General features: G+C 42.3%; 1 protein-coding gene across 1 annotated transcript in view; it reads left to right on the top strand.

Moving 5' to 3' along the window:
• The first annotated feature begins 12,122 nt into the window (after window positions 1-12,122).
• Window positions 12,123-25,131, top strand: part of pde5ab (phosphodiesterase 5A, cGMP-specific, b) — a 47,625-nt gene continuing 34,616 nt past the window's right edge. The window contains exon 1 of the mRNA XM_076973052.1: window positions 12,123-12,329. Within this exon, the coding sequence (XP_076829167.1) occupies window positions 12,325-12,329 (5 nt within the window). The 5' untranslated portion in view covers window positions 12,123-12,324. The remainder of the gene's footprint in view (window positions 12,330-25,131) is intronic.

Raw genomic sequence — 25,131 nt, 5'->3', positions numbered from 1 at the left:
TTGAAAGCCAACTCAAGGGTCTTTATTAGATGTGATGTCAGGGCTACCGGCCTGTAGCTGCTCAGATGCTTTGGGTGCTTGGTCTTTGGTACCAGTACCACATAGGAGGTCTTCCACAGTTGTGGTACTGTCCCCAGCTTCAGGCTCAGGTTGAACATGTAACCCAAAATGCCACAGAGTTGATTCGCACAGCACCTCCGTAGCCTGGAGCTGATGCCATCTGGACCTGCAGCCTTACGTACCTTGATCTTATGGAGCTCATTCCTCACTTGATGAATTGAAAAGGACAACATGGAGGTAGAGGAGAGGGGCTGTGAGATGGAGACCACTGAAGTGAATGGGGAAGGTGATGATTGAGAGCTGAGGGTGTCAAGTCTGAGGTAGGGGGGTGGGGGCTGTGGGTTGCAGTCATCTGAAGTAAAAGAGGTAGGTGATGGCTGAGAGCCTAGAGGTGTGAGTTCCTGAGAAGAGAAGATGTAGCCCTGAACATCACACATCTACTCTGTAGAGAACTCATTACAGAATATTTCAGTACGGTATTATTATCACTTTTTCACACAGGGCCATGTAGGTTTGGATTTTTTTCTCCCTTAATAATTAACACCTTCATTTAAAAATACCATTTTGTGTATACCCGTGTTGTCTTTGACTAATATTTAAATTGGTTTGATGTTCCAAAACATTTATGTGTGACATGGAAAAAATCTGAAAATCAGGAAGGGGGCAAACACTTTTTCACACCACAACTGGACTATAATGAAATGACATTGCTTGATGCAAAAAAGGAAGGAAGAACATACTTTATGACAATAGTAGTCTATATGATGTGGATTACAATAATTACTAATTAATTAAGTTATGTCACAAATAAAAGCTTTCAGATCTATGAAAGAGACATTAACAAACTATTACTTTATGAGGACAAGAAACAGAGTGTGTTAATTTTATTTTTATTAGAGTGTGTTTTAATTTTATTATTCACAACACTGTCGGGGCCAGAACTTCAGTACCATGAACAGGGACATACACACACACACTTTTCCTGCACAGGAATGATATCTTTCACTCAATGACTATACAGCAGAACCTTTACACAATAGGTTCATAATGCAGGATCGTCATCCCAGTTCTTTCAAGCATTTTATCAAGCATTTGTGTCTTAAAACATAAAAAAGCAAAAACATACACAAAAACAAATGCAATACAAGCATTAACATAACGGTATCCTGGTATGCGCTGCTATGCACTGTAGCAACCATTATTTAAGATAAATAAGATACAACAGATAGTGGCAGAGGATATGAGAGTGGCTGGTGTGTCAGTGGAGGACACTCAGGACAGGGCCAGATGGAGGAGTTTGATCCACTGTGGCGACCCCTAAATGGGAATAGCCGAAAGAAGAAGAAGAAGAAGAACAAGAAGAAGAAGATACAACAGACAGTGATAAACTTACATTAAAGTCACTGTGACTTGTGATACTGTCAAATCCAGCTCCGCCCTCCTCCCTTGTCCCGCCTAGTTTCCCTGTTTCCTTGGTTTCCCTTCTATCTGCCATGCCCCCGTCCTCAGTGGTCCCACCTGTGTCTCGTTTACTTCCCTGGCTTTTGTGTATGTAGATTCCCCTGCCCTGTCTACCCTTGTCGGTCATTGTCGTGAGTCCTTCCTTGAATTCATGCTCCTTCTTGATTCCCTGCTTATCGTTTTGCCTGTTCATGCTCTTAGTCTTGTCTCTAGTTTCAGTTGTTGTCATATGTTTTCTCCCGTTGCCCTTCTGCCTCGCTCTGCGTTGTCTGGCTTGTTCAAGGTTTGTGTTGTGTTAATAGTTTCCCTATCACTGGTGTTTAACTCTTCTTTAGTTTAATTCTTCCGTAGTCTTGTTTAGTTATTAGTCTCTCTCTCTCCCTTTAGTCGCTGCTCCCCTCGTTGTTTAATGGTTCTTCCCTTAGCCTTTAGTCTTACGTTTGGTTTGTTATGATCCCATACCCGTCGTCTTTATTTAGTTGTCTCGTATCCCTGTCTAACTATATTATCCCTTCTGTAATTAGTGTAGTCCCTCTCTGCCTCCTATGTTGTAGTGTAGTCTGCTTCTGATAAACATTACAGATAGGGGAGACCGGGTATGGTTGTAACATGGGGAGAGTTGTAACACCATCAATTCCACCGATGACGGATAAGATAGGAATCATATGATCATTCCAGTATTTACCCAATTCCTTCCTGATCCCACATGGTGAATATCAAGACTGTAAACAGGCACATGCAGATTCCATAGAGAAAAAACTGATTTTGTGAGAAAGTACATTTCTGAATACTATATTTTGTTTAGTACTTATACTATTGCAGATAAAATCATATGAATTATATTACATTAAACTGTAGTTTCTCAGGTAAATTGTGATGCATTTTCCCCTGTTAATTTCAGATCACCTTGTTAAAACAGCTAGCTAAACAATGGCTGACAGGGGTGAGGTGGGTTGTAACACAGCTTACAACCATCACCTTACATACAACTAAGAAAACTTTCTTGATTTACTTTCTTGATTTTAATAATTTTACAGAATGCCTATGCAGTGGCAAAGTAAGACTGACCGAGGTGTGGCTGCAAATGTTTTTTTAAAAGAGTATCTGAGGTCAGTCAGATCAGTTGCGAAGGCATATGATATCTGCCAACACACACACACACACATTGACAATGTTTATTATTTGACCTACATGTTATTTACAGAGGTACATTGTATTAGTGTTCATTAAGCATTGTTAAATCAGTTTGTTCTAGTACACTAATTTACACACACACACACACACACCTGAAAAAAACAGAAAGTGGATATGAGTTATGGTCAGTCACACAGAGAGAGACATTTTTCTGGATTGTTATTTTATTATTTTATTCCAAAAACCTCTTTTTGAAGCATATTGCATGGTGTGGCCTCTGTTTTTGCTTCTTTTGTCTAATTGTTACAACTTACCCCAGCATGTGTTACAACCTACCCCAGTAGTGGGGTAAGTTGTAACAACGGAACACCATGTATTTGACATCAACTCACGAGGGCTGTGATATTAGCATTGAGTTTTGAATTGGTGCCATTTGTGATAAACAAATGTGTGTATTTTGTATAAAAGTTTGAGAACTCTAGCTCAAAAATTCAGTGAGTTACAGGTGCTGAAGCAAATAGTGTTACAACCATACCCTGTCTCCCCTACATTATTTGTTGCTTGTACATGTGGACATTTATTTTCATCGTTTAGAATACAGAATATCTGGAAACAGAGAGGGACATGCTTCACAATTACTGGATCTGTCCTCTACAAAACAGAACCCATGCTGGATCAATAAAAAATATCGCTCGTCATCCACAATGCACAAGCAAGATCTGAAATTCACATGTTAGATTTTTTTTTCTGTAGAAGCCAATGTGATACCAATGTGTCAAAGGTTTAGGTCTTGCACACATATATTAATAACAAAACCCACAAGCTGTTCATCAAATGACAAATGCCCCTATAAGGTGAAGATGCAAGTGGAGCTTGGCTGATAAGGAGGTGTCATAGAGTGACCCATCATTTTCTGATGAGTGTGTGGGTGTGATTATTTTCTTGTCACAGGACTCACACACCTCATACTAATGAAACCACAAGAACTCAGTTCCCACCAGACACCCTCCGCCTCCACAAAGACAAAAAAAAAATACTCAACTTGGTACTGCTGACAGTTATGTTGTTTACAACATAAATACAACCAAGGACATTATAACCTAAATGCAAGTAGGATATTTGCATATATTTGCTATATCCTATACATTATAAGTACAACATATATTTATATTCACTCTGAGAAACCCTGAAAAAAATAATAAAATTCAGCATGCAAAATGTCATAATACGCAGAAAGCAAAATTGATGATGACTAGAGAATCAGACAGAAAAAGGTTACAACATGTAACTTGGCAGCCCTGAAACATAACAAAGATGAATAGATGAATAGGTGTTCACAGCAGTCATTAGTTAGTGTACTGCTAACCCGTAACATAGACTTTGCTTTGTCTGATACTTGGCTCATTCCAATGAGAAACTGGTGAGTAGATATAAAATATAGAATATTATACTGAGGAAACCTCCTTAAACTATAAAGGAATTTATCTATTTTTTATTTTATGGGGTTTAAATAGAACACCAACATGAATACATATAGTACACATGTAACAAATATACAGCTATAGTAAAAAAGTGGGTTCATATATTACTGTCATCATAAATGTTTAATATATTTAATTAGTTTAACAGTATGCAGTTGTATGTTTACTGTTAATATAAACAGTTAGTATATATTAATTGCAGTCTGCAGTCTGTCATTTTCACTGTTCTTTTACTCCTACACAATGGTATATCCAACTAGTTTTTAAATTTTAAAATAGGTATTTGCTAATGCAAATTAATTGTAGGGTCAATAGGTCAGCAGTTGGCATAATACTGACAATCTTCTGTGGCATTAAAGATTGTTTGCTTAGATGCTGATTGTCTATCTCCCCCTTGCTGTTGAGAGCTGGAAAAACAAGGTTAAATGTGCTTGCTGAATGTAAAAGTTGCATTGGTGTCAAATGAGGTCAACACTGATAATAAAACAGATAGCCTATCTGAAATTGACCTTTTAACTTCTTTTAATTTGTGAGCAATTTGTGGTTTTTGTAATCAGAGAAATGTAATCTTTCAAGGATTATATTAGCTGTGGCAAACTACCAGTGTTTTTCTTAGTGAATGTATAATTCTACATGCTCTCAAAGGTCTTCATGTGCAGAACAGCAGCAAGGTGCATGCATGACATCTGCAATGCTGGCTACAAACACAGGGCTTCACCCCTACATCCCCAAATCATCAAGCCACTAATTTAAAAACCTGGTCTTAATCCCAAGTAATTGTCCAACTGTAGGCAAATCTCTAATCTGTCGTTCATTTCCAAAATTCTAGAGAAAGTAGTTGATTTTTCCCAACTCTCTTCTTACAAATAGAACATGTCTCAGGCGAGCTCTGATGATGTTGACGAGTTTACGGAGGTAGTTACAAGCTTTGTAGCCAAAGTGACTGATGATATATGGTGACTGTTAAGATCTTTCCTAATCAGAAACCATGGGTAGATAGAACAATTTGTAAGGCCATTAAAGCTCATACTAATGCATACAACACTGGACTGAGCACTGGGGATATGACTCTGTATAAAGCGGAGTCATATAAAGTGAGGAAAGTGGTTAAGGCTGCAAAAGGGAGATACAGAGACAAAGTAGAGGTTCATCTGGGAGACCGCGACAACAGACGAGTGTGGCAGGGTCTCTGGACCATCACAGACTTTCATAAAAAAAACACACACCAAAATACAAATCCACAGTATATCAATATCTTAAGTTTCACAAAATCTAACAAGGTTGGGAAGGCTGAATCGCAACCGGGGATCCTCCTGTTTCCTCCTTTTATGCCAGGAAGCCGAGGGCAGAGACTTCATGTTCCCAGGGACATCAGGGATTCCTGGAGTGGAACATGGACTGGACTCCCTGTAACAGAATGAACCGTACCAAAGAAGACCAGAGTGAACACCAGTGTTAATTTTGACAGCAATTTTTGATTTAGTTTTAGTCTTAGTCTTTTGACTAAAATGTCATTTAGTTTTTGTCATAATTTAGTCTTTGGATTTGTTTTAGTCTTAGTATAGTTTTAGTCAACTAATTATCATTAGAATTTAGTCGACTAATTATTCAAATAATTTAGTCGACTAAAATATATATGGTGTAATAGTCATTATATACTCTTGCACAAAATGAAACATTTATTAACCAGTTACAGAATATTATTGTTTGTATTTGCAATATATACAAAAACAAATTTCCAAACAACTTTTTTGACCTGAACTTATAGTTATTGAGCATAACAATAATAAACCATTGATGACCAGTAGGTCCGATCTACCTGAAAAGCATATGTAGTTTATGAACAATGCATATTACATTGTATATAAAACTGGGTGCCGTAAAAACAACAATGCCATAGACCGCTGATGTCGTTTCATTTGTCGTATTTTTCCCGACATCATCGTCCCACATGGTTTACACACCGTATTCTTTTTCTCAAAGTGAAAGGAGAAATGTGTCCATATTTCGCTGCTCATCTTTCTCCCTTTCTCCACTGCTGACTTGAATTTCATGAGTGACCACAGTTCACAGGCTGGTATGGTCTTCCCGGGTTCTGTGCGATGTGAAGACGTTAGTTCTGATTGGACGGTTACCCGGTTTGTCCCGCCTATCCGTGTATGCTAAAGTAGTTACGGTTGGATCTCTTCTTAACTTATCTCTACCTTTCACTAAACTAAATCAGGTCTGATTAGATGTTGTCGCTGGCCAATATTTTCGTCTCGCTTTTATTCGTTGACGAAAATGTCCATTAATTTTGTCATCGTTGTTATCCCTTCACATAGTTTTTTATTTAGTTATCGTCTCGTTTTCGTCATGAAAAAGAAAGGTTCGTTGACGAAAACTATGACGAAAATTATTTGTCAACGAAATTAACACTGGTGAACACCTGTGTCCCATATGGAGTTGTAAGACGACAGGAGGTGGTATGAGTCAGTCCAAAAAGCATTGTGTTTTACATTCTGCTTGGTTATCAACAATGTTTGTGACCAATGTTACATGTAGTGTTAAAAATGTTCTGTAAAATTCACCACTTTCCCATATATTTGATAAGTAGCATGACCTAGAAACAGACAAAATGTGTCAATGTCAGGTAAATTAAAAATCATAATTTCCCCTCTTCGCATCAGTTGTGCTATAAATCCCCTCTTTATACAAAGTCAGAAACGTTAGAATTAAACAAGTACGTATTGCTGCAGGCTGGATCAGCTCCAAATAGGAGGGACTAAACTCCAAACAGGTCGACCTTAACTCCAAATGGGCGTGGCCTTCTCTTAGATCAGTTGTTCATTTTTTTTTGTGCTATAGTTAGTTACTTAAATCAGGATAGCATTTAGAAAAAAAACCTATGTTTTTGCTTTAGCGAACCGTACAATACTATTAAATATAAATACATTTAAATGGTGTACCTATTTTCTTGATGCTATGAAATGTTTGATTTTAAATGTAAGTAATAGTGTTATGCACAGCAAATGCAGAATGCCTACATGCACATAGTAATTGTTCGTTCTTGTGTAAAACCAAAAACTTAATGGGACCTTGCATTCAAATTAAATGCAAACCATAAATGTTCATTTATGAAAAGAGATGGGAGAGAACATTCCAGAGGGAATGACTACACAGCCTTGCAGAATAGGTCCCTCCTTGCATGGCACAACCGTCTCTAGTCTGCACAATGAAGAAAGAGGTAGGGTGGCATAAAGAACCATTTCTCAATAAAATGATTTTGTTATACAAAAAGTTGATGACAATGCGTTTGTTGACTAATGTCCATAAATGATATAAATCATTGGTTTCTGATGCATACCCATTGATCACGAGCTGAATTAATTAAAATGAATTTAAAATTAGTATTCTGCCTTCCTCCCGAAGACGGCCCCCACCGCCGGCGGTGCTGACGGATTTGATGAGGAATTAAATTTAAAGTTTAGTCGAAAACTAAACATGTAAACAGTTAACGTGAAATCTAAACAGAGTACTGATTACGATGCGGATTAAACCAGGATATAACCCACGAACTATTAGACGCGTTTAGTAAGTAAAATGGACATCGCGATCTGTAAAGCAGGGCTATGTGTTGAATTAACTCAATATAAAAGTGAACAATAGTTTTATTGTATCATCAGGATAACTGTGGTTTCGTTAATACAGCATGTTTACACATTCCTATGTCCCGGAAAACCCACCAAACTTCTCAAAGTTCTCAGAGTTCCGCCCTGCCTTCTAGAGAGTTGTCCCTCCCATTTGGAGTTATGCCACGCCCATTTGGAGTTATGCCACTCCCATTTGGAGGTTTTCCAGCCTGCAGTAATACCCTTCTCGAATTAAAGGTGACGTCATTTGTGTTTGGGCTTGTGTTATTACTTTATCCTCCACAAGGGGTCAGTATGACAGTGTATTTGTTGAGAAAAATAAAAAACAATTTATTTCTATGGATTTCAGTGCATCCGCTTATTTAAGGTGATGTGGTTATATATTGCAGTGTGATTGTATTTTGTTTTATATGTGGTTAGTTTACATTTGATTTTTGTAAAATGAAACATGAAACTTAGTTCAACATCACTGAGATCACTATTCACATCTTTAAAAAATAAACTTAAAAACTGAATGTTTTATTGCATGTCACTTTGAAGTATAGTTCAATTAGAAGATGCTAATCAGCACAAATATTTATTCATTTATAAATTAATGCATTTATTTTATTTATATTCTTATAAAAGGTTTAATCGTTCCTAAAGGTTAGATGGTTCACAGTGTGAACCAGCAGATGGTGTGTTAAACTAAGAAATGTGCTTCTATGTCCCCATGGCTTCTCTGTCCTCATGGTTTCCCTTGTGCATGGAGAAAACAGCATCACATACTTCCTATTTTCCAATGCAAAGGAAGAAACTTAGGGCGTACTCACACTAGGCTCTGTGATCCGGGCCCGGCCACGGTTGCCTGCCGAAGCACGGTTCGTTTGGCTAGTGTGAGCGCTCCAACCGTGCCCGGGCCCGGATCAATTAACTGTGCTCGGGCCCGCTTGAAGAGGTGGGCCAGGGCACGATTCATGTGGACTCGGGCACGGTTCGCTTCTAGTGTGAGCGCTATCCGTGCCCGGGCCCGCTTGGTGCCTCGTGTGATTGGTTCATTTCGCTGGAACTCAAACATGACGTCAGTGATTCGACGCTCACGTTAAACAGTCATAGCGGCAAAGCGAATAGCAGACAATCGTTGTGTTAAATTATCGATAAATCTGTGCTTGCACCGTGTTTCTGCACTCCCAAAATGACTCCAAAAATACAATAAAAAGAGAATCGTGAACTCCATAGTGTTGTGCGAGCGCGCTTTTTTTCCAAATAAAGCGGCGTTGTGATGACGTAACCGTGCTCGGGCCGGGTTGCTGAAGCGGGTGTGAGTGCAGGCCAGAGGGGGAGTGGGGAGGGGGGATAACCGGGCCCCAGCACGGAACGAGCAAACCGTGCCTAGTGTGAGTACGCCCTAAATACAAAGACAAATACACTACTTTGCAGGAATAACTGGAAACACTTTCTAGTCACAGATTCGGTAAGCATTCTGCAAAATATGGTAATGAGCTTTGCCTTTAAAAATACTGGTGCACCATTATTATGTGTAATTCATTAATGTTTCATTATTGCAAAAGGCCGTAGCCAGAAAAAAACTAATCTTGAGTACTGATACTGTAGAAATGTGATCCCAGAATATGTTTCATTTTATTTTTTTATTAACTGTGTAATTACCAATAACTCTTATTTATCTTTAGATTTATGTAGTATTTCAATTGGTAGTACATGCAGAAACCTACACTAAGTGTATACGTTACACGTCACAGGCTTTATTGTTAGTTTCTTATTTTAGTTTATATCCATTTACCTGTGGGTTATGTAGCCTACCTCTCTGTATCTCTCCACACATGATGCCTTTCTGTGGTTAAATCAAAAATATAAAAAAATAAAGGAAAGGAAAAGAAAAAAATGATTAAGGAATAAAAACAACATTTAAAGTCTTCAACGTTTGTTTTTGTCTTATATAATAATAATAATCTAATAATAAGAAAAACACATATATTCATATTCACTTAATTCAATTATTAGTCATCAAAACAATCAAACTATGTCTGCAGCTAGCAGCTCTCTGTGGTCAGCTGAGAATCAGCTGTGCCACTACCAAATGGGTAATCTTGGGGCACAAGCTTTTTACACAATGTAGGCTACACCCCACCATAACATTAACAGAACATTTGTTGTTAGTTTCATAATTGGAGACGTAGGGGGAAAAGCTCCCCAAACTACTAAGGTCAGCACCTAAATGTTGCCATAGCTAGTTAGGACTTTGTTGTTTTTCAGAATGACCGCCCCACTCTCTCAATACCAGAATGTATAAGAGAGCATTCTATATCATATTAATGCAAATGTCTAGGCCCAGGACTGACCTTTAGCATACTGATGTTTTATGAATGACATTTGCCCTAATACTTAGTGTGGCAGGGTATTGCACTATGGACAAAGTGTCAGTTTATAACATTTTTCATTTTCATGTAATTTTTATTTTTATTTTTTCCTGCTCAACTGGGTGTTGTGGTCATAAAATCCATCATGTTCATCACATACTGGCATTCTTGTGTAGAAAAGGCAGTGAACAAACACATTTGGGTGCTGTTATAGAGGTTATTCTGTATAAAGGGGTAGAGATCTAGTCACCTGGATTCTTGGCAACAGGAGAAAGAGAGAGAGAGAATAAAGAGGCCATTAGTGTCCAAACTAAGCTGAATTGCACTTTAAATGTTGGACAGATGAAGCTGTTTTCATCTCCTCATGAATAGGGAAATGAGAGGAGAGATTGAAAGATTACCTGGAGCAGGACACCAATTCTTGTCCAGCTCTCTGAGTGAATGCAATGTGGAGTCCCTAAATCCTGCCACACCAATACAAGAAGGAGAGAGAAAGAGGGAGGAAGAAAGGGGGTTAGGGCATCAGGGGCACAAGAGGAGATGAAAGGATTAAGACTGAACAGGTATCTCAGACAGTAGCCAATTTACAAAGAGCTCAAACAAATGCAACACACACACACACACACACACACACACACACACACACACACACACACACACACACACACACACACACACACACACACACCCAGTTGTGCTCTAATTATAATTCTCTTCTTCCTGTTCCTTCTGTTTCCTGTTTCATTTTTATTTCTTTCTATTTATTTTATTTCCACCTGTTTATTTTCAAAATAACTTTGTTCCCCTGGCTCATACCACTGTTTTCTTTGGCTCTGGGCTGAGTGTGCGGCCTCAAGGGTCCAAGTCAAGCGAAACCCTTGCAGTTTGCATGCAGTGTGCAGGAAAGGCTTCATCACAGCCTACTCACTGTAGACTTGTCTCAGTAAACTGCCTGCCCTTTCATTCCTCTTATCTTGTATCAAACACTTCTCTGTGGACACTGATGTACATTAATGGCATGTTTGCAGGATCATATTTTCATGGGGCCAATTCACTCTAAACTGTGGCACTGTTTCTCCTGTTCACATTTACAAAGAATATGACACATGCTGTTTGTTACATGTCTCTGTTAGTTTAGATGTCACTTTTGCAGTACTCTTCCCGCACATGTCACAGAGTGATGCATTAACCATATTGGGTATCCATAATCCAAAGATTAGTCTCCTCTGCCTAGCAAGCTTTGAGCATGGTGGTCTCCTTTGGCGTATAACCTTACATGCTGGATTTGGGCAAATGGGCAGAATGCCTACTGTTGTGGCAACTAGCTAAAATTCATTCTAGCTAAAAATGGGCATTTTTCCATTACTAATCTCACCCACTCATTTGATCCACCCAGGGCTTTGTTTTGCTTGTGCTGAAGCTAACTAATCCTGATGGGGTTCCAACTCTCCAGGGTTTCAGGCCTAACTGTTTTTCCCCTGCATGATTACCTGTGCTGGACCCCGGAGGCTAGTTACCCTGAACTGCTGCAGAGGCTAGCAGCAGTGTTTATCACCTGCTCCTGAGTTTCTTTTAGTCAGAATTGTGTGTATGCATGTTGGAGATGAGATTCTGAGCACTCAAGTCCCCACAAACAATCAAGAAAGAACAAGAAGAATAGGTAAAGCGAATGCATCATCTGTGTTTATAAATCCACATGGAAACACACAGGCATCCACGCAAACACACAGACACACACACACATACACGCACACACACATACATACACACACACACACGTGCATGCGCACACACACACACACACACACACACATACACGCACGCACACATACATACACACACACACACATACATACACACGCACGCACACACACAGACACACACACACACACACACACACACACACACACAAGCACACATGATGCCTCAGGAGAGAGACAGTTCAAAGGCCCTCCCAGTAGGCTTACACTGGGGGAGTTTTCTTCTCTGTAATGGCTGGAGAGTAATTCTGCAAACCCTCCATCTCCTACAGTCCCAAAAAAGGATATAAATAAAAGCCTGGCTAGCAGGAGCCTCTGTCAGAACAAGAACGTTTAAAGAGGAGAGAGACAGAAAGACAGACAGAGAAACAAAGGAGTCCCTGTTTTTATTGGAGACACTGTGTTATTTAAAGTTGTGGTGCTGATATGATTTTTCACTATGGGGTAAGTTGGAAAAAAGTTTAACTGTTAAAGAATTGTGTTCCATATCTACAAATTACTTCATGACATTTGAGAAGTGTTTGCATTTGTGTGTGTGTGTGTGTGTGTGTGTGTGTGTGTGTGTGTGTGTGTGTGTGTGTGTGTGTGTGTGTGTGTGTGTGCGCGCGTGTGTGTGAGCATGCGCTTGTTTGCATGTCTCTGTGTGTGAGATTATGCCAGTGAGAGCAAGGCCTTCCATCAGAACAAACCGAGTTAACATTTTATGATCCTGACGTAAGATATTTGGTAGAATGCGTGAAAACAAATGTTTGTGTAGGTTATAGTTATACCACAGCAGGTTTTCTTTGGTTTACACTGATACATGCTGCTTTTCCTGCTCTGTCTCCACAATGGTCTGATGGTTGACAACCATCAACCTTTAAACCAAGTTGTGTCAGTGCCAACATAGAAGCATTTGTTACTTATTGCAGTAATTAAAATAAAGACATATACCAGGCTCCTGTTATTGCCATCAGCATAGGGAGGTCGAGGTCATGGGAGTGTTTATGTTTGGCTCAAAGGAACATATGTTATGCATAACTTTGTTAGACTTGTTTGATTCACACTAACTAACAACAAACTTCGCTGCATATCACAGAGTTCTGAATTGCCATGAAATAGGGGGGAATATCTGTCCATTATTGACTGGTCAAGACTTTCTTGTCAAGATTACTTTCTTGAGGAGAAATAGACAAAAGCAGTAATAAATTAGTGTAGGAAATATGTGCTCAATCATTATTAATATTCATACAGCCTTGCTATACCTATGTAAATATGCCATTTGTAATTGTGTGTGAGGCTTCAGTCACCACTCTCCATGTTGCAGTCTTATATGTTTATTTATGTTGCTTTGTGACTTTTCCCAGGCCCTTAAAACATCTTGGCTTTCCGTTGCCCTCAAAATATTTCATAGCCTAAGTGCCTGCTTCAGAGTCTGCTCTGGTATGGACTTTACACAGGGAGCTAAAAGTCTTGGCTGCTAGGCTGAGCTGTCATATCAACATCAGTGATGGTGGACTTTTCACTTCCTTGCTAAGTACAGAGTAAAGGTGACAAATGCAGTAAATGTTGTCATGAAGTCATGAATATCTTAGAGGTCATAACAGGTTGTATTAGAAAGGTATGAGGAAGGGAGATCCTCCATGATTTTATCTGTGAATGTGGCTCAATGTTAGTCTGGGCTACTTTTACACATCCATAAATATGGTAGTGTGAATGCTTGAAAGGTATTGTGGATTACTTCCACAATGCTTATGCAAATTTGAGAACAAGAGCATTATTGGCTTTAAGACGCAAACCAGATGCAATTTCACATTTGTTTAGTTATAGGTAATAACAAACCAAAACAGAGATTTTGTATGTATGCCCAGATATATTTGGATGTATATTTCAGCTGTATTGAGTGCTAGAATCAGAAACCTGATTTGTTTAATGGATAGATTCAACTTGATTGTCATTGCTCAGTCCAACTACAAGGCAATGAAATGTAGCTTGCATTTGGTTGCAATTTGGTTTGTGTCCTCATGACAGAATTTGAAGCTTTTGCCAAACAAATGGAAAAGTCATATGCTTTTCATCATCAGAGAGAGTCAGTCATCCAGATGATGTATTTCTCAGATCTCGAGAGGGTCTGGAGCTTTCCTCTATTAGTATCTAGAGGTATTGTTGTAATAATTATGGACACATGCGGTTTTCAATCTTTTCTCCCAGGTTTTGTGAGTCATTAATTCCCTCAGGGGGAAACAGCTACATGGCCAAGTTCCCAACATGTTGATCTTCAGTTTCCATTTTGGGATGTGGGCTATTCCAACTCGTTTCTAAAAATAACAGGGTTAAATCAATGTGTAAAGAAAAAAAAATTACTGGAAATGTCCAAATTTCAAGGATCCAAATATTTATCTTCAGTTCTCTCTGTATGCAGCATGGATACTGTCAGTACTTATCTGCCTTTCTGCTTTACATGATTGTAATATTACTGCGGTATGATCTAATCATATGCAGGTGATTGATATTTGTAGTGAGTGAGGTAAACAATTACTAGAATTGAAGCAGACAAGTTTGATTTGAAAGAGAAAATCTGTACTGTATGTAATATACTTATTCAAAACTAAAGCCAGAGGAAAATCTGCATGACAGTTATCACAGTGTGCATGTTACGGGATTGACTACCACATCGTATTTGGCATCCAAAGGACTTACTGTATACAAGGTGTTTGCAATCAATCAATTTAACACAATTGGTAATGGATATATACATAACAGGGCTGGCACACATAAATAAAACATTTTAAAATAAATCCCTTTTAAGAGCCATTCGTGAAATCCAAATATTTTGAAGGGTGCCCTTTGACATGGCCCTGAGAAAGCTCCCCCCATGTTACCTGGTGTTGATCTGCCAGACAAGGACCTTTACTTCTTCAAAGTTCTGTTGGCTTTACTTATAGTGAGCAATTTGTTGAAGATGTTGAGAGGTTGATCTGCTTCACCCTGCAACATTAGCAACACAACATTGAAAGAAACCCATGCTACAGGAGATCCCCTTCATTGCCCGAGCTGGAGCAAAGCCAGCCTCTTCAAGCTGTAATCACAATCTGGACCAACAGGTGGCCTCTGTCTCTTCATACTCTGAGTGGACCATATGTGTTTTTGACATCCTGTGACAACAGAAATTATTCATACCATTTTTCCAATGGCTGACATATTAGCTATGTCGTTTTCAATTTCATGATTATTGATCTGGCTTTATGTATGGCAGACTGGCATAGAAAAAATTAGGGCATATTTTTTAGCTCGCTACTGAACAGCACTTTGACGATGTGTGTTAAAGTCCCTGGACGGATTGTGCATTTGTGAATGGGTGCATTTTTATATGTACCCTGCCTGGTAGCAACTCATGTGCAATCCCGGGGCTGATGGGATGGCATTCAAGAGGATAGCGATTTGTTGAAAACATTTGGGAATTCGGCACATTACTCAATGTGGAGTACACAAATATTTATGATGCTTTAGTTACTTTTCTGCAATCTCCAACAATGTACTGTGTGTACCGGGGCATGCAAGGGTTAAAAGTATTGTCCGAAGATGAATGTGAGGTCCCAGTATCGCTTTGGGGGCGGGTCAAGGAAATCGAAAGCGAACGGTGGGTTAAGAGCAGTAAACGTGTATGCGTGCTCTCCAGCCATATAGAGAGAACAAACGAGTATTTATGTGTTTTCAAACGAGAGAAAGTCTGTATTTGTGAGCACCAGCGTTCAGAGTGAGACGAGCAGGTCTGAGGGCTCTTTAAACTAGACTCCGGTGCGTATTGAGTCAGGACTGGTCTCGGGGAAAATTCAGCTGTTGCGTAGCGCACGAAATGGCGGACGTGCCCACCTTTGTGTAGCAAGAAGAGTGCGTGAGGCCTTTTCTGCAACGTGCATGTGGCGGAGGATACGGCGTTGCCGCGGGGGAAGGCTGCTGGTTTGTTTTTTGTGCACTTTCCTGCGTGTCCGTGTGCGCGCGTTTGGGCTGGCGTTAGCTGCAGGTTGAGTGGGAGCCGTGTTCACGCACAACGCGAGGGATTGCGGCCGCGTCTGCCGTCCGGCGGCAGTGGGGAAGCGCCACACAGAGACTCAGCGTGTTCCTGGTCTTCAGAGACTGTTTCTCCGTGTCAGACTGTTGCCGTGTACCCTGCCATCCAGACGACATCCTCTCAGCAGTTCGCCTCCTCAGTTGAAGGGAAGTGATTTATTTTGTATTTGTTTGTCTTTCCTGGGTATTTTATTTATGAGGCTACGTTAAGAAAGAGTATTTTGTCTCGTGATCAGAGACTGTGATCAGAGACTGAGATCCACGTGACCGTTCGTAGACTCTTTCTCTCAAACTGTGGACTGCCAAATACACCCAGAGTGGGAGTGCAGAAATAATATTGTGGATTATTTACTGCTGTTGTTGTCATTTGTTTCATTTAATTCCAGAGGAACACCCAGATTTATATATGTTTTAAATGAATAAACTATGTTAATAATTGTTCAAATTATAGTTGTTTAAGTATAGTCACTGTTTGAGTTATATTGTGTGTATGTGTTGGATGCCCAACAGGGTATTTACTGTGTTACTGATATACCTACCTTGGAGTGGGGGCGTCTCACCTGTCCTGTCCTGATCTAGGGAGGGGGAAAGGGGGGTTAACAAACCTGTAGCCATTCACAGTGTGGTTAACACCAATCCTTCGGGCCGCCACCGTGTCAGGGTCTACCGAAGCCCACCTCACCATTTCAGGCAGTGGCTCACCTTACATCTATTTATTGGGGAAGTTAGAAGCCATAGTGTAGAACAGGGCAGGCTACCCATACTTAAACAAATAAGCACTGAGGCTAATTGTACGGGAGGGTGGGGACCCAGATCCTTCCGCTCTCCCGTCGTCCAAGGTGAGGTTGCTGCTACTACCCCCACAAAACGGGGCTTGACACCCCGTTACAATTGGCGTCACGAACAGGATAGTCAGTAGGTGCATTTCAAGTAGGCTGCAGCTGTTGGTTACAGATCTGTCAATCTTAAGATGGCTGAGCTTGAACAGTTAAAGAGAGAGTTTGAGGAGATGCAGCGAAGGCTGGCTGAGCAGTCTGGAGCTTTGCAGCAAGCTAGAGAGGAGCAGAGAGAGGCACTCTCCCTGGCCAAGGCTGTTATAGATCAGCAAGCTGCTGCCCAGAGGAGTCCAACTGCTGTGTATATCCCTCGGGATCGCAAGCTGCCAGAGTTTAGTGGGAGCTTGACAAAGCCAGGTGACATGAGCATTGAGGAATGGGTGGCAGCGATGAAGTCTGCATTTAAAGTCATGAAGGTTACAGATGAGGATTGTATTGAACTAGTCAGGCAGCAATTAAAGGATGAAGCCAAAATGACAGTGAAGTTTATGCTGAAAGGAGAGGAGGAGAGTGTTGATGAAATATTCTCCACCCTTTTGAGAGCTTATGGGGACAAGGTGCCTATAGGCACAAGACTGAAGGAGTTCTATGATCGGATACAGATGCCTGGTGAGACTATCCGCTCTTACGCATACGATCTGCAAGAGAAGCTTAGTCGAGTCCTCAGTAGGGATTCCAAGCGTGTACCTGATGCTGATGCTGTGCTCAAAGAACAACTGGTACTGGGCTTAAGGGATGACTTCTTGAGGCGTGAGATGAAAAGGAGGGTAAAGGACGAGGAAGATTTAACTTTTGCCCAACTGATGCAAGCCGCTATTACCTGGTCTGAGGAGGAGGAGGTGCCAGCATCAAGTGGCACAAGGAGTAGCTCCCGTTCTAGAGGCGTTGTGAATGCTGCTGCTGCAACTGCAGGTGCTTCCCCAACACTAACTCTTGAGATGCTACATGAGGCTATAGAAAAGATAGCTGCACGTCAGGAAGAGTTGTACGAAGTTGTTCACAGCCAAGAGAAAGCAAAGCTTCAGCAAAAGAGGCCAAGGAAGCTGCCTCTGAAAGATAGCGAAGGAAGGTATGTTTGCTATACATGCAGAGAGCCAGGCCATACCAGTCGTTACTGCCCCCGTAGCGAAGAAGTAAAAAATCATGCTGCCCAACCTAAACAGGGGGAAGCAACAGGTGAAGCTGCGGTCAGGAGCCCGCAAGTTAGACAGAACAGTCAAGACTCTTCAGTAGTCTGGAGTAGGACAGGTAAGACAGTCTCACAGAAAGTGCCTAGCACGCTTAGGGAAAATGCATTTGGGGACTGCTTAACCATTGAAGTTAAGATAGCTGGTGTGAAGACAAACTGCCTCTTAGACACTGGATCAGAGGTTACTACAATAACAGAGTCTCACTTCAAACGATATTTTGAAGGAGAGGAACTGATGCTGTCATCAGCTAGCTGGGTAAAGCTTACCGCCGCAAATGGGTTAGACATACCTGTTCTTGGATGCCTGGAGGCAGACATTGAGTGCATGGGGAGGACGCTTTATGGGAAGTGTGTGTTTGTGCTAACAGACACCAGTCCAGATGTAGCAGACATGAAGGGGCTCTCTGGCATCATTGGAATGAATGTGATAAGTGGACTTCGAGACCTTTTCATTACAGGAGGTGGATTAAAGCCGATGGATAAGCACAGCCGACACACGGGGGAGGCGAGTGTACGACATGTGCTCGCCAGAGTTGAGAAAGAATCGCAGATTATTGGCCCTGGTGGCAAGATTGGCTTTGTTAGAGTGGCTGGAAGAGGTGCAGTTACTATTCCACCCTTTAGTGAGAAGGTACTAGAAGGCCGCTGCAGAGTGCCACCCAAGGTAAAGTGCCAAGTATTGGTGGAGCCTACACCTAGAGCAGGTATTCCGAAGGGGCTTATGGTCGCAAACGTGTTAGCCAAGACAGAAGGGGGCAGAGTGCCTGTGAGAGTGTTGAACTCGAGTGAGAGGCCCATAAGATTAAAACCCAGGGCCATGGTGGCATCAGTACATAAACCACAGGAGGTGCTACCAAGACGAATGGTGGAGCTTGAGGAGAGCAACGGGGCTGTACATGTAAAGGTGGTTGAACAGGGTGACAGTCACCCCCAGGAGTGTGATGCAAATCACATGCCTATTCCAGTCCAGGTGAACTCCGATGCCCTTACTCCATTGCAGTATAAGGAACTTTTAAACTTGCTTGAGAAGTACAAGGATGTGTTCTCGAAAGGTGACCACGACTACGGTTATACTACGGCTGTGACGCATAGTATTCCCACAGGTGATGCCCCACCCGTTAAACAGAGGCACCGGCGGGTCCCACCTCACGTGTTCCAGGAATTTAAGAAACATGTGCAAAGCCTTGTTGACCAGGGGGTCCTGAGAGAGAGTTCCAGTCCATGGGCATCCCCCGCAGTTATAGTTGTCAAAAAGGACGGGACAGTACGATTCTGTTGTGATTATAGAAGGCTGAATTTGGTCACATGTAAAGACGCATACCCCCTTCCACGAGTGGAGGAGTCACTCGACGCCCTAGGAAATGCTCAGCTGTTCTCGACACTGGATCTGACAGCAGGATATTTCCAGGTGGCAGTTTGTGAGGAAGACAGAGAGAAGACTGCTGTTACAACACCATTTGGGCTCTTTGAGTGGTGTCGTATGCCGTTTGGCCTCTGCAATGCCCCAGCCACTTTCCAACGACTTATGGGGGTGGTGCTGGGTGACCTTGCTTTTGACACATTGCTGGTGTACCTTGATGACATCATCATTTTTTCAAAGGACTTTGAAAGTCACTGTGAGCGACTAGAACTTGTACTCACTCGTCTAAGGCACCATGGGTTGAAGCTGAAACCTAGCAAGTGCTTCCTCTTCCGCTCAGAAGTGAAGTTCCTGGGGCATGTGATTTCTGCCGAAGGAGTCCAAGTAGATGATGAAAAGGTCAGGGCCCTGCACACATGGCCTACTCCAAGGACAGTGAAGGAAGTGAGACAGGTGCTAGGGTTCATGGGCTATTATAGACGCTTCGTACCCAATTTTTCACATTTAGCCAGGCCATTGTATGACTTGTTGGGAGGAGTGAAGGCCAGGGAGAGAGCTCCTGGACCAATCACCTGGAGTGGGGAATGCCAGAGAGCATTTGATAGTCTCAAGCAGTGCCTAATGTCTCCACCAGTGCTTGCCTACCCAGACTTAACACTACCTTTCACACTTACCACTGATGGGAGTCTACAGGGCATAGGGGCTGTGCTTAGCCAAAAGCAGGGGGGGACAGAGCGGGTAATAGCCTACGCAAGCCGGGGCCTACGGGGGTCAGAAAAGAATGACAAAAACTATAGTGCATTCAAATTAGAGTTGCTAGCACTTAAGTGGGCCATAACGGAGAAGTTCAGGGACTACCTGATGTTCACAAAGTTCACTGTCGTCACAGATCACAATCCACTACGATATTTGGGGACGGCCAATTTGGGGGCTGTCGAGCAGAGATGGGTAGCTCAGTTGGCAGAGTATGATTTTGATGTTCACTATAAACCAGGGAGACAAAACACCAACGCCGATGCCCTGTCAAGGATTCCTTCCCAAGAAGAGCCTGAAGTGACTGATGTGGACAAAGACTTCATACAGATTAAGACAGAGGAAGTGCGTGCATGTTTATGGCCTGCCACAGAGGGGATGAGGAATGAGTCCGCTGTACAGGCTGCCGTTAAAGCTTCAGTTAAGAGGGGGGCCTGTGGATATAGCTGGAGTGAGATCGAAGAACTGCAAAGAGAAGACCCTGTCATCCAACTAATCTATGGTGCTGTGCTGAGTGAGAAGAAGCCTAGCCCTACTGAACAACGCGCTATGAGCTTGAAACAGAAGAAACTGTGTAGACAGTTTGACAGGTTGAGACTGCGCCAAGGGGTGTTGTTTCGTTGTATATGCCACCCAAGAGATGGAGAGGATGTATGGCAATTGATTGTACCAGAGTCATTGCAAAGAAGGGTTTACGAAAGTCATCACGAACATGGCGGGCACTTCGGTGAGAGGAGTACCCTGCAAATGATGAGACAGAGTTACTACTGGCCAACCATGACTTCGGACGTCCAGAGCTGGATCACACAGTGCAGGAGATGTGCACTGGCGAAGGACGTATTTCCAAGGATTCGTGCACCCATGACGTGTAGTAAAGTCAGTGTTCCACTGGAAGTGCTTGCAATGGATTACACCCTGCTGGAGAGATCCAAAGGTGGTTATGAGAATGTGTTGGTGCTCACAGATATGTTCACCAGATTTACCATTGCAGTACCAACCAAGAACCAAACAGCCCACACAACAGCTAAAGCCCTCCTGAAGCACTGGTTTGTTCATTATGGCTGCCCTGCTCGATTACACTCAGACCAGGGACGGAATTTTGAGTCCAGCGTAATCAAGGAAATTTGTGGCGTTTATGGTATAGCGAAGAGCCGTACAAGCCCGTATCATCCACAAGGGAACTCTCAGTGCGAGAGATTCAACCGGACGATGCACGACATGTTACGGACCTTGCCTCCGGAAAAGAAGAGGGATTGGAAAGAACATCTTCCCGAATTAGTAATGGCATATAACAGTCATGTCCATTCCTCCACGGGTTATTCGCCTTTCTACCTCATGTTTGGCAGAGATGCAAGGTTGCCCTTGGATGTGCTTGGAGGAAAGGATTTAGAAAATAGTGACATTGACAATCTGGATGACTGGGTAAAGGATCACCATGAGCGGATGAGGACTGCTGTAGAGGTTGCAAGAGCGGCCACACAGGGAGCCTCTAAAAGGCGAAAGAGAGCCTACGATCGTAGGTCTTATGGTGCCCTTGTTAGACCCGGTGACCGGGTGCTCCTGAGGAACCACAAACCTAGGGGCAGAAATAAGATACAGGATAAATGGGAAGCACAGCCATACATTGTCTTGAAGCAAAATCACACAGATACACCAGTGTTTACCATACAGCCTGAAAAGGGAGGGCCCACTAAAGTCGTTCATAGGGATCAACTCAGGCACTGCACATTCCAGTCTCCCACTAAGAGAACCCTACCTGACCATAAGCATAGGGATTCTGAACATTCCGATTCAGATCACGCCAATGTTATTTACATACCAGGAACTAGGCAAACACCTGACACTTACGCAGAAAGGGATCAGGGAGTAGCACTAGAGGGACACCATTCAGCTGGGGATGTAGATGCAGATACAGGGACAGAAGGGGGATCTGAAGATGCTGATGAGTCAGATACAGGGAGTGACCATGTTGGCACGTTGAGGCGCTCAGACAGGCAGGGCAGGGGCATGCTTCCTTGGAGGTACAGGAACGATTATGTTTTGAAATAAATGATGTTAAATGTACGATATCCTTGGTTGAAGAAAACGAGTTTGTTGTTTGAATGTAAAAAAAAAAAAAATGTTTGAAGTTATGGCTTCCACACCTGAAGTGTAACTATTGTTCACATCTATCTGTTTTGTTTGTATTTCAGAGATGAGGCCTGCTGGAGGATGGTCACTGGTATGGCAGGGTTTAGCAGGGGGGAATGTGGAGTACACAAATATTTATGATGCTTTAGTTACTTTTCTGCAATCTCCAACAATGTACTGTGTGTACCGGGGCATGCAAGGGTTAAAAGTATTGTCCGAAGATGAATGTGAGGTCCCAGTATCGCTTTGGGGGCGGGTCAAGGAAATCGAAAGCGAACGGTGGGTTAAGAGCAGTAAACGTGTATGCGTGCTCTCCAGCCATATAGAGAGAACAAACGAGTATTTATGTGTTTTCAAACGAGAGAAAGTCTGTATTTGTGAGCACCAGCGTTCAGAGTGAGACGAGCAGGTCTGAGGGCTCTTTAAACTAGACTCCGGTGCGTATTGAGTCAGGACTGGTCTCGGGGAAAATTCAGCTGTTGCGTAGCGCACGAAATGGCGGACGTGCCCACCTTTGTGTAGCAAGAAGAGTGCGTGAGGCCTTTTCTGCAACGTGCATGTGGCGGAGGATACGGCGTTGCCGCGGGGGAAGGCTGCTGGTTTGTTTTTTGTGCACTTTCCTGCGTGTCCGTGTGCGCGCGTTTGGGCTGGCGTTAGCTGCAGGTTGAGTGGGAGCCGTGTTCACGCACAACGCGAGGGATTGCGGCCGCGTCTGCCGTCCGGCGGCAGTGGGGAAGCGCCACACAGAGACTCAGCGTGTTCCTGGTCTTCAGAGACTGTTTCTCCGTGTCAGACTGTTGCCGTGTACCCTGCCATCCAGACGACATCCTCTCAGCAGTTCGCCTCCTCAGTTGAAGGGAAGTGATTTATTTTGTATTTGTTTGTCTTTCCTGGGTATTTTATTTATGAGGCTACGTTAAGAAAGAGTATTTTGTCTCGTGATCAGAGACTGTGATCAGAGACTGAGATCCACGTGACCGTTCGTAGACTCTTTCTCTCAAACTGTGGACTGCCAAATACACCCAGAGTGGGAGTGCAGAAATAATATTGTGGATTATTTACTGCTGTTGTTGTCATTTGTTTCATTTAATTCCAGAGGAACACCCAGATTTATATATGTTTTAAATGAATAAACTATGTTAATAATTGTTCAAATTATAGTTGTTTAAGTATAGTCACTGTTTGAGTTATATTGTGTGTATGTGTTGGATGCCCAACAGGGTATTTACTGTGTTACTGATATACCTACCTTGGAGTGGGGGCGTCTCACCTGTCCTGTCCTGATCTAGGGAGGGGGAAAGGGGGGTTAACAAACCTGTAGCCATTCACAGTGTGGTTAACACCAATCCTTCGGGCCGCCACCGTGTCAGGGTCTACCGAAGCCCACCTCACCATTTCAGGCAGTGGCTCACCTTACATCTATTTATTGGGGAAGTTAGAAGCCATAGTGTAGAACAGGGCAGGCTACCCATACTTAAACAAATAAGCACTGAGGCTAATTGTACGGGAGGGTGGGGACCCAGATCCTTCCGCTCTCCCGTCGTCCAAGGTGAGGTTGCTGCTACTACCCCCACAAAACGGGGCTTGACACCCCGTTACATCAAGAATGCGTATTGTAGTGAGCAGTGATGGCTAAGTTACCTTGAAAAAGTAATCCGATTACTGATTACAGATTACTCCTTTTAAAAGTAACTTAGTTACGTTACTGATTACTTGATTTTAAAAGTAACTACGTTAGATTACAAGTTACTTTAATAGTTACATTCAGCAGCAAAATAAATTTTTCCAATACTCACTTTATTGGAAGTGCATTTTTAACAGTAACAATGTATCGAAGCAGGTTCGGTAACGGAGGCAGAAACTGCTTAATCCAAAAATCCCGAGGAGGGAAACTTTATTGATAACGCAACCCTGGCGCGCGCCGTCGCCGCCCCCCCAGGGTCACTTAAAGGGCAAGACTCGCCGTGAGGAGTAGTAGTCGCTACAGTATCTCCTGACATTACGTTTGTGTAGCTGCGCGGTATTATTTGTAAATTTATTTGTAAACGTAATACAAGCGAACTGTTCAGTCAAACAGCTTGTGAAACGAAATACCATTACAATTTCAAGCATTTTAAAGTAGGCAACGTTAGTCAAAATTCCAGCACTTTTCAAACGTGGAACACAAAGCAACATTAAAATTCATCAGGTAAATGTTCCTTCCCCTGTTTTTGAGGGGTATTTCTTTATACTACCACATATACTACCACATAACATAGGGAGACACTGCAAAAAATGACTTGTAAAACGTGCTCGCGCTCTCACAGGGTCGCGCGCAGCGTGCGGAGTCGAGCGCTACGGTCAGACGCAAAAGTAGAACTGAGCCAAGAAAAAAGCAAAAATATATATTTTTACTAAGGAAAATAAAAATAGTAACGCACAGTTATTTGGATAAGTAACTTTAATCTGATTACTGGACTGGAAATAGTAGCGCGTTATATTACTCGTTACCGAAAAAAGTGGTAAGATTAGAGTAACGCGTTACTAAGTAACGTGTTACTGACATCACTGGTAGTGAGTACTTCTGGTCTTTCAATATTAATAGAATAACAGGTGGAGGCAGTAGGGGCTCCATTTTACTAGCTCACCTGTAAACCATGACAGAAACAGATGATGTTTTGCCAGCGTTGTGCAACCCAGTATAATGATCAGGAAAAATTCTAACTAAAAAAGGAATGAATTAATCTTATATTTATATAGCACGTTTCAAGTTACCCAAGGTCACTTTACAATTGGCACAGGTACAACCTATCACACACCGGTGAAAAGCATAGTTGCACATAGCATAGCATCCACTGGAAGCCTCCTGGGGGACTCAGTTCAGTACAGGAAGGGGAAAGAGGACAACACTCAGGACAGAGCACATATGGGCATACAGACACACATTCA

Source organism: Brachyhypopomus gauderio, chromosome 14 (genome assembly GCF_052324685.1).
Source record: "Brachyhypopomus gauderio isolate BG-103 chromosome 14, BGAUD_0.2, whole genome shotgun sequence".
Classification (NCBI taxonomy): domain Eukaryota; kingdom Metazoa; phylum Chordata; class Actinopteri; order Gymnotiformes; family Hypopomidae; genus Brachyhypopomus; species Brachyhypopomus gauderio.
The sequence above is the reverse complement of the archived record's forward strand: the minus strand, read 5'-3'. Positions and strand labels throughout refer to the sequence as shown.